General features: G+C 40.4%; 2 protein-coding genes across 4 annotated transcripts in view; both read left to right on the forward strand.

Annotated features, from left to right (window-relative positions):
- LOC143298763 (uncharacterized) overlaps positions 1–13,970 on the forward strand; it is a 21,677-nt gene extending 7,707 nt beyond the window's left edge. For 2 of the 3 annotated variants that reach the window (XM_076611705.1, XM_076611706.1), the window contains 3 exons: positions 2,017–2,507; positions 6,862–6,969; positions 7,861–13,970. In XM_076611705.1, the coding sequence (XP_076467820.1) occupies positions 2,017–2,507; positions 6,862–6,965 (595 nt within the window). In that variant the 3' untranslated portion in view covers positions 6,966–6,969; positions 7,861–13,970. Of the gene's footprint in view, positions 1–307; positions 378–2,016; positions 2,508–6,861; positions 6,970–7,860 lie in introns of all 3 variants that reach the window. The other variant, XM_076611707.1, reaches the window with a different exon arrangement.
- The window catches only part of LOC143298573 (dolichyl-phosphate beta-glucosyltransferase-like), a 20,823-nt gene continuing 14,787 nt past the window's right edge, over positions 10,752–16,787 (forward strand). Inside the window, 1 exon segment of the mRNA XM_076611453.1 lies at positions 10,752–10,817. Within this exon segment, the coding sequence (XP_076467568.1) occupies positions 10,752–10,817 (66 nt within the window).

A 16,787-nucleotide genomic window follows, 5' to 3' on the forward strand; every position in this document is an offset into this window, starting at 1 on the left:
CTATGTACATCAGCTTTTACTTCATGTAGGCAGTGGCGACCCTCCTGCATGTCTGGCATAGCACCATGAAGACCATGCTGCTTGGGCTTCTTCACAGTGACCCCCCCCCTCCCGCCCAGACCCCCCTGCCCCCTCCGCCCCCCCCCCCCCCACCCCCTGCCCCCCCATGATGAGGTATTCCTCCCCATTTTCTGTTCTCGCTTTCAGCTCAGCTTTCAGTTGTTGGGTGTTTTTTTTTTTTTTGTTTTTTTTAAAGCCTCTCTTTCTTTTCGTGTAGTGTCATGGTTAATGTACTTTCTCTCCTCAGCACTGGTGACCCGGCATTTACATTGTGGATGTTTCTCATGATCTGCTTCTTCCCTTCATCTGTTTTGACGGTAAGTCTGAGCAGGCGAGGTTTTTTACCACTGCCTATGGTAAACTTACCGAGTCTGACTGGACTTTCCAATTCATCAGCTATTTTACCATCTGTGGACGTTGCATCCAGCTTTCTCGCCTCTCTGAGATCATCTTCCTTCCTTCTCTCAGCAGTTTCGGCCTGACTTTCAGGTAGGTTAATTATAATGGAGTGGAGTGATGGTCTAGAGGTAACGCGTCCGCTTAGGAAGCGAGAGAATCTGAGCGCGCTGGTTCGAATCACGGCTCAGCCGCCGATATTTTCTTCCCCTCCACTAGACCTTGAGTGGTGGTCTGGACGCTAGTCATTCGGATGAGACGATAAACTGAGGTCCCATGTGCAGCATGCACTTAGCGCACGTAAAAGAACCCACGGCAACAAAAGGGTTGTTCCTGGCAAAATTATGTAGAAAAACCCACTTTGGTGGGAAAAACAAATAAAAACTGCAGGCAGGGGAAAAAAATGGTGGCGCTGTAGTATAGCGACGCGCTCTCCCTGGTGAGAGCAGACCGAATTTCACACAGAGAAATCTGTTGTGATAAAAAAAACAAAAAAAAAACAAATACAAATGATTATATTTCGTTTCGTTTCCGCTTTTTTGTCTCCTGCTGCTCCTCTAACATCTCAGTTTCCTTCAGGTCAACCTTCTCATCTATCATCCTCTCTCTATGTCTGAAGCTGTGTGCTTTGCCTCTAGTTGTTGAAATATGGTATCCATAGATTGCATCATGTTCATAATAATAATTATCTAGCTTTGCCTTTCGGCGTGTTTTGTTCGGATCTGGGGCCTCTGACTTACAGCATTCCCTGCAAAACCGCTGAATGCTCGCCTCGCTGTTCTCTAGAACAGAGTACTGCGATTCTGTAAGGGTTGAGCAAGTCTTATGACACCATTCCCTACATCCATGACACCCAGTTGCTGGCTCTTTCTCGTGAATGGGAACATTGCATTTGCATGATAGACAAAATAAACAACCCAACAAACAAACAAAAAAACAAAACAAACAAAAAAAACACACACACAAAAAGAGTTTTCAACCCTTCTCATCTTATTTGGCGCTTGACTCCCTTTTTTTCGAGGAAGAGCCCTTTCTATCGTCAGCCATCACGAGGCGCTTACCTCATTTAGTAATATAGTGATGAATGAAAAAGTCAAGAGGAAATAAAAGGTTACCTTGTCATCCTCCAGTAATAATAAACAGGTAATGGAATAGGAAATTGATAGGAAAAATCATGCATATGTGCTGAGGTGAAGTTCATTCGAACGATGGTACCGCCATTTTGCCTAGTCATGCACAATCAGCTCAAATTTTTTTCTGACAGTTCCTACCTAATACAGTCTTCGCTGAAAAGAATATGTATTCCAGCGGGAAATGGTCTAATCTAGCCTTTAAGAGGTATTTTTCATCACAGGCCGTCCACAAAACCACAAAATCAGTCAAATACTAGAGAACTACGAAAGATGTCTGATGCGCAAACCATATATATATATATATATATATATAATATCTGTACATACATATGCATGTGCATGTGCATGTACAAACATGTGTACACACATACATATATATATATATATACATATACATGTGTGTGTGCGTGTGTGTGTGAAAAATCAGAACGCTCATGGAGACAATAAGCAAGCAGACCAACCTGAAGCAGTTCATACTGCAACTGGGTCGAAGGGCCATCTACGGTCTGGATATGTTCGTATACCCGGTCGAAGAGGATCCCGAAGCTGTTGGCGACGCCTACCTTCGTTCCCTGGGCATAACCGTGCGCCAGCCGACAGTACCAATGGCCACGTTGAATGTGGAGGAGATACAAAGGACCTATAACGTCCAGGTGAGAACCGTAACGCCGACTGTGGAGCCGGAGGAGCTGGAGAGGATCTTCAACGTCCGGGTGAGACCCCTTCGTAGGCAGGTGACTGGGCGCTTTGCGGACCCCCACAGAAGGAGAGCAGGACACCGCGGCCGGTGTGGTGGTTCTGGTGTTAGGCCGGTTTATCCTGTGTATGGTGATGCTCAGCGCAGGAGGATGTCCTTTCGGCAAGTCCCCCTCTTGCCTCACCACGCTCGCAGTCTGGCTGACTTTGGATTTTTCGCAGGTAATGGTTCTTCGTCAACATGAGTGAAGGAAGTTGAGAGAGAGAGAGAGAGAGAGAGAGAGATTTAACTCGAATGTTTTATTGAGGGTAAAAGGGTTGGCTACGTGCTTCAGTTCACTATGCCTCCGCAAACGATCATTAAAAACAATAAAAAGAAATAGAAAGAGGGAGACAGGGAGAGATGAGCATTTCAGAATACAAACGAGCATTGTAAGAATTAAGTACTTGTCGCACTTGTAAATATTCCAGTTTATACCTGAAGGCACAAATGTTTACTCATGAACGTTTCATAACAAAGGTATATATATATATATATATATATATATATATATATATATATATATATATATATATTACTATCATCTTTATAATGCTCATTTGCAGAGCTACTAAATCTTCTTCAATCCCTCCAATTGTTGTCAGTTTTTTGATCGAATAGACCACAAACTATTCACTCCGAGTTTTCTGCTGCCAGTAGGTCTGGACCAGAGTATCTTTCTGAACTCCTCCATATCTATACTCAATCTCACTAGCTCTGCTCTTCCTCTGGAACTTAACTTCTCAGGATATATCAAGTCAGAAAGAAGACCTGCAGAGAAAGATCTTTTTTCTCTTCAAGCCCCAAAGACCGAACAGACTCACTGTCAATCTCCGACACTTCTTGCCTCTTTAAAATCTGGCCTCAGAACCCACCTCTTCTCTCATCAGCGAGTTTCGTTGTGGCATGACCATCCGAACAGTATGTGCTCCTGTAAATGAGGAATCTTTGACTATATATATATATATATATATATATATATATATATATATATATATATATATATATATATATATATATATGTATATATATGTGTGTGTGTGTGTGTGTGTGTGTGTGTGTGTGTGTGTGTGTTTCCCTATCTCCCCCATTCTCGCTCTCTCTGTCATTGCCCCTTTCTCCAACATCTCCGTCACTATATTGTGCATGACGTTTGCACCGTTTGGTTAATTATAAAAATGATGTTGTATGTGGCATAGATCCAAACACACAGGTGTGTGTGTGTGAGAGAGAGAGAGAGAGAGAGTGTGTGTGTATGTGTGTGGAGGAGAGGAGGGGGGGTGCAGGGTAATGTGTGTGTGTGTGTGTGGGGGGGGGGGGGGGGTGAGGGGGGACGGGGAGGGGGGCTCATGTACGTTTATGTGTATTTGATTGTGCTTTCATATCTGTGAAACTGCATGTTTGTTGCATATCTGTTATGCATATGTTTGTGTGTATGTGTGAATGTGTGTCTGCATGTTTTACATTTATTTGCTTATGTATCATCATTATTGTATTTTTTGTTTTTTGTTTTTGCTTTTTTGTGCGCTTAGTGTTGATTTCATCAAGATTTTGCGCCTTATAATTATTATTTATTTATTTATTTACCTGTTTATTTATTTAGTTAGTTATCTATTTATCTGTCTATTATTTTTTGTTTTATTTATTTTATTTTATTATTTATTTTTTTTAAATTTCTTCTTTTTTTTCTTCTTTTTTCTCAAGGCCTGACTAAGCCCGTTGGGTTACGCTGCTGGTCAGCAATCTGTTTGACAGATGTGGTGTAGCGAATATGGATTTGACCGAACGCAGTGACGCCTCCTTGAGCTACTGATACTGATACTGATACTCTGTGTGTGTGTGTGTGTGTGTGTGTGTGTGTGTGTGTGTGTGTTTGAACGCGGGGATAGGGCAGGTATGTATATATGTATATTTGGATATATGCTTCTTTGTATTTTTCATTGTGTTAATATTTGCCGGGTAAATTTGTGTGTTTATATGTAACATTGGTGTTAGGTGTTATGTATGAAAACTATGATATAGTGTTTTGTGTACAATATAATGTGTTTTGTAAAGTACTTGGAGCAGTTTTCTGGATAGAGAGCTATACAAGCATCCATTATTGTTATTGTTGTCATTTTATGTGTGTTTTTTCTCATGGTGATCCGGCATTCGAGTTTGACCCACTTCTGTGTCTGTGGTGAGTTTGTGTCCAAAATCTTTGGTGTCGGCAGATTCGATAGAGGGATTCGGTGGCGGTTTCTGCATGGTGCGGCTCCACGACTAACTATTGTCGGTAATCGATAGCATTGCATTGTAGTAGTTTTGCCATTCAGGCATTCACACACACACACACACACACACACACACACACACACACACACACACACACACACACACTTACTAAGAAGAAGAACAAGAAGAAGAAGATATACATATATACATATAAATCAGTTGATATCGCATGAACATGCAAGAAAAGAAGACATGTGGCATGACACGAATTCACTTCAGCAATGTGGACTTTCAAAGCTACACACGAAAGCTGCTCGTCTTGCCAAAGGTGGCGGGCTTCAATTGCTTTTCACTGTGCACTTCTGGGGGAGGAAGGGAGTGGTGGATTGGAGCTCTTTTGTTAGCTGGCGACAGGGTTTTCGAGGACTGCTGCACGTAGAAGGGAAACCTCTCTCTCTCTCTCTCTCTGCTTATGACTTTATGTAGTATTGTGTAATGTAGACCCTGTTCAGGGCGGGAACCGGATGTAAAAAAAAGCACGCCAGTGCCTATTATTCTCGAAAATAAAGATGTTTGTCTTGTCTTGTCTTGTCTCTCTCTGTCGCTCTAAATGTTCACCAAGCATGTCGAACAGAACTAAAGGCTGTGGACACTCTGCGCCGGAGCGGTGAGCCTGTGAGCTGTCTTCCAAACGAAACAAATGTAACATACGAAAGACTATTTGTAAGATGTCAAGTGACGTTTTCTCACTCGCGCACTCTCACACGTACACTCGCACAAGATAAGATAAAATTTAGTTCAGCTCATCATGGTCCTCTTTAATCAATATAAGAAAGTGTCCGTGGTGGCCTTTTGAGCCGACTGAGCTTGATCACAGTTCAGCTCCTCACAGCTGACCAAAGCAGCCATAGCACTGGCCCCAGCCGGCACGATGACCCAAAGTGTAGGAAGGGAGATAAGGTGTGGGAATGGCAGGCGCAGGCCCCACGACCTGAGGAATGGCACAAACAGCAAGAAGTAGGCGGGATGTGAAGGGAGCGGTTGGATCGTGTACAAATAGGTATAAAGATCTGCGAAAGGCAGGGATACAGTGGGGAAACCTTCCGTAATCAGTAAACTAGCCTCACTCCTACACTTCCTTTAAAAGTGACTCGTAAAATTAGTACAGCCACAGCAACTGGTCAGTCTCTGCACTCCATGTAGAACGTAAAAATGACCAGCTGAAACAAAACGGAATTATTCTCTGTACAATATCAAACTCTGGGAATGAGCACAGTATCAACTTACACATAAAAACAACCTATGCACACTATATACATCTGTGATACATAGTCATGCATTTTATCAAATTGCGTTAACTGACACCAGAACTAATCATAATTTCAAAATGCATACACTGACAAAGACACTCAAGAAACGCTCATTTCAAAATCATTTCAAAATACATACACTGACACACACCTAACAGTCACCATAACCTCCCCCAACTATATCATCATCACTGCCAGTCCACATCGCACCTCACTGCGCACCACTTTGTGTGGACATAGCCTTACATTTCCTATATTTATCTATCGCCACTCAGCTCAAACGGTTGTCTTTTTTCCTCCTTCCATCGTATATTAATAACCAGAAGTGATGCAACAAGCATAAGGGGTATACTCGCTTTCAAAGAGAGCCCTGCTCGCGCAGTTACGGCTTGTGATCTGGCGATCTCTTCAGTTACTGAAATCTTTCTCATCGCGCAGCTGAAGCACAGCTCACAGCTCGCAGTGTGTCCGGATCCAGCACTGTGTGTGTGTCATATGACAGGAAATCAACCGTTGTACAGGACATAGTATACAAAATGGCTTCAGTGACAGTTGTTCCCGACTTGTAAGGAATACACTCCCACCCCCACCCCCATCCCCACCCCCCACGCGCACAGAGGAAAAAACACACCCACCCGTCTAAAATCACTTCAGTGAACAGACGTTAAATCAATGACCAACCAACATACCCACACGCATGTTCTCTTCCACTACATATCACTGGACTCCTCACTCCAGGCTTCCTATTCCATATGACGATTGGTTCTGCAGTTTTCTTTTATCCATGCAGTGTTGTGTCAAGAGGTGCTGGCAGGAACATTCTCATCTCTCCTTTTTTTTTTTTTTTTTTTTAATCTAGAGGTGTGTTTTTTTGTTTGTTTTTTTAAATAATCAATTACGATTGGTTCGATGAGTGCAAATTCATATGCTTTAGTTTGATTAACGTTTTCACATCATCGACAGACTTTAATCGAATTTACCCAACCAACCATTATCTGTTTTGTTGTTGAAGAGAACGCTGACCAGGTGTTCTGTTGGAGATGTGGACTGCAGGTGACTGTGGGGGATCTGCGGAGAATGCTTGATGGACGTTCTTCTGCTGGTCTCCACATCTAAACATGGGTGGTCACCTTTTTCTCACCGTTCAATCTGACTGGGGTTGGGGGGTTGGGGTGGGGAGTTTTGGTTGTTGTTTTATAAAAGTTTAGCTGTTTATACTATAAAGATGTTATGTCACTGTGATAGTGATTTTAATTTTCTGAATTTGAATTTGAGCCGAGATGTTTAATCTTACTGTAAATATGCTGATCTTTGTGATGATGTAGCTGATGTTTTTATGACTTAAATGGATGTTTGTATGCCTGTAACTGATGCTCATATGCCATGTTTGTTTAAAATTTGGTTGCATGTTTCACAGATTAGTATCAATTTATATTGATTTCACCAAGATTTTCATTTGATACGTTGTGCATGTGAATATACAATAAGTGTACATGGGTGCTAGCATGCAGGCGGGTGTGTGCGTGCGCACGTGTATGTGTGCATTTTGAATAATGGAATGTTATCGGATTTGCTTTGTTATTACTAGTTGAGCGTTATTTTGTTATGTATATGTTGTATGCCGAATTTCACCGTTTTGTTTATATAATCTATATGTATCACAGACTTCACCACAATTAAATTCTCTATTCAGATAATAAATATATTCTGATTCTGATTCTTATTCGAACCACCATCCCCACCCCAGATCCAGATCGAATTAAACAGTTTCTAAACTTACATGCAAGAAAGGTATTTCTGCACGCATACATTGTCTCATCCATTAACGTTTTTAAACTCCAGTGATCTCTAAGGCTATCAGCTAGCTTCAGACAAGAAATGACTGCATGCAGTGTACAGGGAGGGGGAAAGAGAAGGAGGTGCAGGTGGTCATAGAAGCGGGATACAGAGTTGACCTGTACACCTATACAGGTGTTTGTTTAATATTACATTTTTTCTGTTGGTGCGTGCAGCTCGAGGAAGAAAAGACACCATGCGCGGACCAGTTCTGCTGTCCATCCCTACGTCTGCAAGAATCATCTCCTAACAACTTCTGTAGATTGAAAGCGTGTATATTTCAAATTTCCTGTTACAGCTTCTTTCCGTTCCCCCACCTATTCTCCACGTTGACATATCTCAGAAGTGTTCTGCATCATGTACTTGTTTGTTTTAAGCACAAGTTTGGTGGTGGTGGTGGTGTTTTTTTGGGTTTTTTTCAAATCAGTGCACTCAGCTTAATACTTAAATGACTCCAAACTATACTTGTGTGTTCACAGTGGATGATAGCCACACTATGCGTTGTAAGCTGCACGGTAACTGCGCGATGAGAAGGACTACATCAGTTTGTTGCAATGGAACGGGGGCTGGTTTTCGGAAATGCTGAATGTATAGTCTGTGATGGTTTTGGGTGGGACATTTTGTAAGTGCTGCCAATATTCGGCAGAAATGTTGAATGTATAGTCTGTGGTGGTTTGGGTTTAGACAACTGTATGTTCAGTCCATATTCGGCAGAAATATTGAATGTTTTGTCTGTATGGTTTTGAGAAATTATTCACTTAGCTGATTTACTTTCATCGTGAAAATGAATTATCTTTGTGTTCTCTTCTTGTTTGATTTATTGACGTTTTTGTAGATTATCATTTAATCGTTTGGCATGAACGAATGGCATAAAATCAATAGTCTGTGGTGGTTTTGAATAGGACAACTGAATGTATAACCTGCGTGATATTGTGAATTTAATAACTTTTTTTCTTATTTACTTTCATCTTTAAAAATGAATTAGCTTTATGTTCTCTTCATATATGATTTCATATCGTGTTTTTTTTTGTTTTTTTTTGTGGTTTTTTTTTTGTTTGTTTGTTGTTTTTTTTGTTTGTTTTTTTAACATTCAACAGAAATGTTGAAGGTATAGTCTTTGGTGTTTTAAGGTGGGACAACTATAGGTCCAGTCCATATTCGGCAGATATGCTGAATGTATTGACTGTGGTGGTTTTGGGTGGGACACGTGTAGGTTCAGTCCTTAATAGGCAGGAATGCTGAATGTATAGTTTAGATGGTTTTGCTAACTTATTAGTTTCTGGGTGTGTTGTTTTTTTTTAATCGTTTTTGATGTTGTTGTTGCTTTTTTTAGGGGGTGGTGGTGGTGGTGTTTGTTTGTTTGTTTGTTGTTTAGCTGGGTAGAAGGATTGTTAGTTTATTCCAAAATCAGCAGCTTTCATTCGTAGAAATGAGTTGTCGATGTGTACTTTTCATGCTTGATTTATTTTCGTTTATATGTATTATGATTTCACATCATTGGGCACAAAAGTTAAATGCATCATCTGTAGTGGTTTCAGGTGGGACAACTGTCGGTTCAGTCCATACTGAGCAGAGATGCTAATGTATCGACTGTGGTCGACAAGTCCAGTCTGTATCTTGCAGAAATGCCTAGGAATCGACTGTACTTGTTATGGGTGGGACACGTGTGGGTTCAGTCCTTATTCATCAGGAAAGCAGAATGTACTCAGACAGCAGAGCCAAATGGGTCCCACATGGGTCCGACGTGGTTAATCAAATGGGCCCCACTTGGGATAACACAGGTGGGCCCCACTAAGATTCGCAACGGGGTTTCCAAATGGGACCAACATGGGTTTCTGCTGGGATCCCAGTGGGCAATCCCATATCTGTGATGGTTTGTTGATTGTTGGCGTCCATCTGTCTCAGTTGAAATCCCTGCACTGATGAGCAATTAAACTAAAATTAACTATGCTTCTATCTGATTTAAGTGTGTGTGTAAGCACAACATGCATTTATATCTGGCAGTGAATGCTGCAGAGACTTCATTTGATAAATGTTCTGAGCATTCGTTTAAAAGGGGCTTTGCATTCAAATTTGGAATGGTGTCACGCATTGTGGGTGAGTCATTGAAGACCAGCGGGTAATCTGTGATAAATCGCCTACTATAGTTCAGCTTTTGGCTTGCGCTGTAAAGCCGTTATGGTAGCCAGCTGTGCACGTGGTTACATCTGCCCCCCTCTTTTAAAATCCATTGTCTGCAATGGTTGATGAGAAGTAATTCTTGTGAGCAGAATTAGCTGAGCATGAAACAAGACTTATTGAGCAGGTAAAGGGGAATAATTTAGCTGATGACAGATAGCAAAGTGAATGTGAAATTTTGAGTGACCACAGCATTCTTAGGAATAACACCCTACTTTCATATTCAAAGTGGCATTAGCCAGGTTAAGTTAGAGTTTGAACTTAGTCCAGTTTATCCTAACTTAACTTTGAAGAGTTTGATATACAGAAGGGGTCCCAATTAGGTTAATAAAATATGAAGTTAGAAAACATTCGTTTTTGTACCCGTCAGTTTATGTATCAACACTGTCAGATGTACGTGTAGAGTAGCATACATGTATAATAGCATGAATCATAACAACATAAGTTATGAGAGCATGTTCACAGAAGCATGTTCATAGACATTCTTTGCATTGTTAACTCTCTCCATACGAACGGCGAAAGAGACGACGTTAACAGCATTTCATCCCAATTACCATCATCAAAATATTGCAAGCGGAACGCTCTTATACTGAAGAGGTGAATGTTGACAAAGAATACCACAATTCTGACGACGGAAGCTAAAGGATGGGTCATTCAGACACACACTGGACATCCGAGGGGTCTGTGTAGAGGAGAAGAGAGGACTGGCCGTACTGAGTGAGTTAAGACCATGTGACAAGCTAGATCACAGGTTAAGCAAGAAGAAAATTCAAAAAGTATAAAACATGAATTGCGCAGATATGACACATGAAACATAAAGCATTGCATGACATGGCAAGAATGAAATACTGGCAAGAACAAAAATAGATTGACATGGACAATGACATCATGACTGTTCTTGCTGCAAAACATTTTCTTCACCGGTCCCACATCACAGAATTCAGAGTTTTGGAGGTCAGTATAGATTTAAGCTCATACTGTGTCAAAGTGACTCAAATGAATCAGTTATCATGTAGCATGATACTGGAGTAAGCCGTATGAGAGAGAGCATGACAGCTAAATTACAATTAACAGACTGCATATAAATTTTTGTGGTTTTGTTAACCTGCTAGTTTCTGGTTTTTTTGTTGTTGTTGTTTTGTTTGTTTGTTGTTGTGGTTTTTTTTGGGGGGGATGGGAGGGGATGGGGTGGAGTGTTTGTTTGTTGTTGTTTAGATGGTTGGACGGATTATTAGTTTATTCCATAACAGGCAGAAATTATGAATGGTAAATTATGAATGGGTAGTTTGTGTGGTTTTGTGAACTTATTTCCATTTTTTTTTTTTTTTTTGTGTGTGTGTGTGTATTATGATTTCACATCACTAGGCACAAAAGTTAAATGTATCGTCTATAGCGGTTTTGGGTGGGACAACTGTATGTTCAGTCCTTATACGACATAAGTGCTGGATGTGTATTCTGTGGTTGTTTTGGTTTGAACAACTGTTTGTTCAGTCCATAATCGACAGAAATGTTTAATGAATATGTTGTGTAATTGGTTTAGTTAATATAATCACTTTTACTGCTGTTGGTGGTGCTGCTGATTTGCTTTCATTGCTAAAAATGAATTTTATTCGTGTTTACTTCTTGTTTGATTTTATTATCATTTTTTTACATTCTTGCTTTTGTATGTGTTTAAATATTTTTATGTATACGCTCATCAAACCTGTATGTAAAGGAATAATAAAACAAGCAAAGAAACAAATAAACAAATCAACATTTAGATAATAAGGCATTCGCGAACTTGAAGATATCTAAACAGTTTGAATACAAATGTTTGCAAAAATATCAGAATGAAAGAATAGATGATATACATCAGGTTTCCTTTGGAGAGTACTACTGAGCATGCCCTAGCATGTCATTCCCCTTCATTGACAAGTACTGTTTTATAACATATCCATATATCAGGGGGGGGGGGGGGGGGGGGAATCATAATAGTTTCACATTTGATCTTTATGCACTTCAAGTTTGATCCATGTGTTTTACAAATTATGGAATGTGAACAATTTGGATGATGTTTATCGACTTTTTTAAAACTTATTTTTCCCTTTTTTTTCCAAGGTCAAGGTGGACACATTTTCATCAGTTTTTTTTTTCATCGACTTTTACATTCATAGATATATGGTGTAGCGAACAGTATAATGAAATCAAAAGTAACATCATTTTTCAAATGTTCTTCTTCTCCAAAAATAACCAAGTCACTTAAAATTTTCATGTTTGAAAAGTTTTACATTTTTTAGTAGTAGCCTTTCAGTGGAATCCCAGAAATCTCGAGCATAACTGCAGTGCCAAATGAAATGTTTAATAGAATCTGTATTATCTTCACAGAAATTACATTGTAGATGTTACACCCAATACATTCAGGACAATACTTGAACCAAAGATTCAGTAGATTATCATTATTTGTTGCCATTTAAGTCTGGCATCACGATTTTTATTAATGATGAAGAAACTGTGTTCCAAGACACTGGAGTATTTAGTTTTTCTTACCATTTTGAGCAACATTTTGGTCTAGCAGTATAGATGTTAACTATTCATAATGTATTTTGAACCCCTTATTACATTTATGTACTAGGTCTCAAAAACTCTTCTTTTTTCGGTTCAGATTGTCTTGTATAATAATATTCTTTATTGAAGAGACCCATCCACTGTGAGAAATAAAGTTTACAGGTATGTCGAGATTTCTTTGCAAAGAAAATATTTCTAATCTTTGACAAATTGTTTTATGAAGTCTATTGTCTATTTTTATTAGTTTGCTATGCTTCATAACTGCATTACCTACTTTTTTTTTCTGACGGGCATTTTATTTTAAGTGAGCCTAAAGAAAATTTTGATTTTGGTTAAAGCAGAAAATAAAGTATTTTGAATTGAATTGAATTGAATTCTTTCATTGAAGAAGACGTGTTCATTGAGCAATTCCTTCGTGGTCTTTGTCAGAATGTAGAGGCAAAATGACACGTATGCTTGGAAATGCAAAATACATGCATGTTGTTATAAAAGAATGCATAATATTTGACGCTCTCTCTTTTCTTTTCTTTTTTAAATTTGTGATTTGTTGCTGAATATAATATTTTTTACCCATGTAGGTTTTAGTGCATGCTTTTTATACTTAGTATACATTGCTTCAAAGTTTTTTTTACCTTCCTTCTGCGTTTAGATTGTTCATATTCCAGACAAATTGAAAGCACATTATTTTCATTTTTTGTGTGTAAAGTGATCCGGTGAATCAGGCAACAAGGTAGGACTGGATATTTAAGGATGGCAACCCTTCTTACTTGAGTGTCGGTTCAGTGTGACCAAATTTTGTAAAGTATATGCTTACTTTTAAACCTTTTTTCATTATAATTAAGGGTTTCAGAATAATCGATTTCTTGTCTAAACCAGGTTATGAATTTACAGGGATCCGCATCTCTCTCTCTCTCTCTCTCTCTCTCTCTCTCTCTCTCTCTCTCTCACTCTCTTAATATATATATATATATATATATATATATATATATATATATATATATATATATATACTGTTATTTTTGTTTTTGCTGCTGTTGTTGAATTGGGACAATAAACTGTCCGTGAGTGTTTCCCGCTTCCTAGCAAAATAACATGTACATTATCACTGTTCATAAACAATGCGGAAATCATGCCAAATTTATCAAGGGTCTGCATTAAACGTTCAAATAAGGTTTGATATCCGTAATACATTAACTGGGTATCATCAGTAAGCTGAGACACGCGTGAAGATCTAAATTTTTTGCTTATAGGATAAGTAAATAGTGTCTCCCTGTCTATGGTCTTTACCTTTCTTTACTATGTCCATTTACAATAACAGCTGATTTTATGTTTTTGTAGAGTGTTTCAATCAAGCGACATATACGAAACGTGTGTGTGTGTGTGTGTGTGTGTGTGTGTGTGTGTGTAAATCATACTGCTGCAAATGTATCTCTTTCCTATTTTTCTGTTTACTTTGGGGATTTTGTTTCTACATGTTTTTGTTTTAGTCACTTGGAGTGTGTATTTTGCTTTACACGTTTGCTTAACAGAAGAATAATTCATAAAACAAAAGTTGGATTTAAAAAAAAATCGGTGTTTGTGTACGTGTTCTGCGTGTATGATTTGTCCACATAATTTCACTGTCTCTGTCTATTTCTCACTCCATCTCTCCCTCTTTCCCTCGCTTCCTTACTCCTTCCCTCCATTCCTCCCCCCTCTCCCTCTATCTCTCTGCCTCTCTCAGTCTGTCTCTCAGTCTCTCCCACCATCCTAACCAGTAGAATAGATGAGTCCTGTGCTTCTCTCTCTGCGTTTCTTACTGAATAGTTTCAAGTGCTCTTGTCATTCCACAGTTAGATACAGGAAAGTCATGTCCAACGGTTTATTTTTACAATAAAAAATAGTGTTGATTCAGAGAATGGCGCTGTGCCAGTGTTCTAAACTATCTTCAACATCCTCATCATGGAAATGATGAAGACGTGAGTACCGGAACGCAGCACAAAGGCAAACACACAAATGTGACTGCACTGTGAGCAGGCAACAGCAGATGATAGGCCTCATTTCCTCTCTCTCTCTCTCTCTCTGTGTGTGTGTGTGTGTGTGTGTGCTGAATTAACGCTTCTGGTCGAGGTCCTTAAGACGCCTGTCCTCAAACGCCAGAACTCCCTTTGTAGACAGCCAGTCGCTAGGCACTGCGGTCGGAAGCGAGGGTTTCCCACCTGAGAATGGGAATGCTGCAGTCACATAGTGAAGCGTTCAGGCAGTCCTTGAAGCATTTCACTGGTCTTCCGATGTTCCTTGCGCCAACAGCCAGCTCGAAGAAGAAGACTATTTCGAAACGAACCACAGCAGGTCTTGCTAGTGAATCGGTCCAAGTTGCCAAGAACTGGCTGCTCCGCGTCGTTGAACCCATGATGCAGTCGATGCGCTCCGTTGCCCACGGTCCTCAGCCAGTTTGCTGGTGTCGACCTATTATCGTCTGTCGACGAGCCCGGGGTCTCTCTTCAATCACTGTCTGCCGCCAGTTCATCTTGGTCTGCCTGTTTGCAAGGTTCCAAGACTTCGTTTGATAATCAGAGCTAACTCTCTGCTGTCAACCTCTCTTCACTGTTGTTCCAGCCTCTCGCTCTTTCCGTGTGTTGGGGTGAGGAAAAATATCTATTCGAAATCACTCACCGACTCTTAAACATCAACGTCCAAAAACACTACAAAAGCAGAAATGTGTGTGTGTGTGTGTGTGTGTGTGTGTGTGTGTGTGTGTGTGTGTGATACAGCTATGCCACAGGCCATAAAAATTATGTCACGCGAGTCCCGAGTGTAACGGACCCGTGATATAACATATCTATTGCATAAGGTGCCCCTTCCATGAGACCACCACAAGCATTTCAACCACACCGTGGTTTATGCTGGACAGCCATGTTGGACACATAGAATCCACTTTTTTTTTAACTAATTTTCAAACAATCATATGCGTACACTAATTCATATCTATCGATTTGTAACATATTTATTCCCGTCTTTACCATGACTTTACCGCTCAAATACATCACAACAGGAGCTAACATTCCATATTCATGGACTTTTCAGGCAAGAAGGCTGGCCAGCACCCCCACCCCTACACACACACGCTCATACATACATACATACATACATACATACACACACGCTGACCAATTCATACACACAGACAACTGTAACACAGAGTTATTGCAATGTCAAAAATAAAAGGTAAACACGCAAAACAACGATAAAACAAGATACCAGGGAAACCTCCCACCCAAAGAAGCATTGCTTTCAACAGGTTTTTCTTTGATGAGTGCCATATATTTCGTACTGACCGCATCGCGCTTGGGGGCAGGGAGGGGGCGGGGTGTGGGGTGGTGGTGGGGGGGTGGGGGGGCGCGTCTTCACCATGACTCACAATTCTCTAAACAGCAGAAGTACTACCTGAGCCGTTGACTGTGAAACGATCTGGGTCAAACTCAAGTACCGCAAGAACATGTACTGTGGGGTCAGTTCAACATGCCAGAGCGAAAAGCAAAGGATGTAGAGGAACTCCAGAAATCAGTCTCTTTTGTTGACAGCCAGCGGCCTGTTACGCATGGGTAGCAGCCCCCTAATAAATGTTTGTTCTGTTGATATTTCGAATGTGATTTTGGTAGTAAAAAAAATCATATGCTTCATAATTACGTTACGTACTCTCTCTCTCTCTCTCTCTCTCTCTCTCTCTCTCTCTCTCGATTTCACCAGCCTTCTTCGTCAGTCGTCATCTCCCTTTTCTTTCAGTGAACTGGGTTAAGACACGGTTTCGGTGACACACACTTTAGAAACTGACGTCGACACTGAGACAGGTAGACAGCAAAACAATGGGGAAACCAAGACAAGGGGATTGAAAAAGAGGATAAAAGACACAGACTGTGAAGACTGACACTGACGGAAGAGAGAGACAGAGACACAGATCGACGGGGCCTGTGGAGACAGGGAGAAGCAAGGAATGGAGACGGACTCAGACAGATTATGGGAGAGACAACAGACAACGACTGAGCAGGGGGACTAAAATATGGGAGAAAGAGAACGGGAGAGAGAAAAGTAATTAATAGTAGACAAGAAGACAGGGAAGACTGGCACAAATAATTATGAGGCCTGTAGACAGGGTGGGGTGGGTGTGGGCGGGTGGGCTGGAAACTTGACAAAGCGAGACCTGGCAGAGGTACGTGATACACAGAGATAGCGGAAACTGTGTGAAAGAAAGTAATACTACACGAATAACTTACAACACGAATCAAATTTTTGCTGTGGCACATTCGCCATTCACAGAGCTGACTATTAATTGTCAGTCCCACATGTCAGATGGATGACTTTGCAGTACACTTTACTAAGTTCTTATTTTTCTGGCATTGC

This window comes from Babylonia areolata, chromosome 24 (genome assembly GCF_041734735.1).
Source record: "Babylonia areolata isolate BAREFJ2019XMU chromosome 24, ASM4173473v1, whole genome shotgun sequence".
Classification (NCBI taxonomy): Eukaryota; Metazoa; Mollusca; class Gastropoda; order Neogastropoda; family Buccinidae; genus Babylonia; species Babylonia areolata.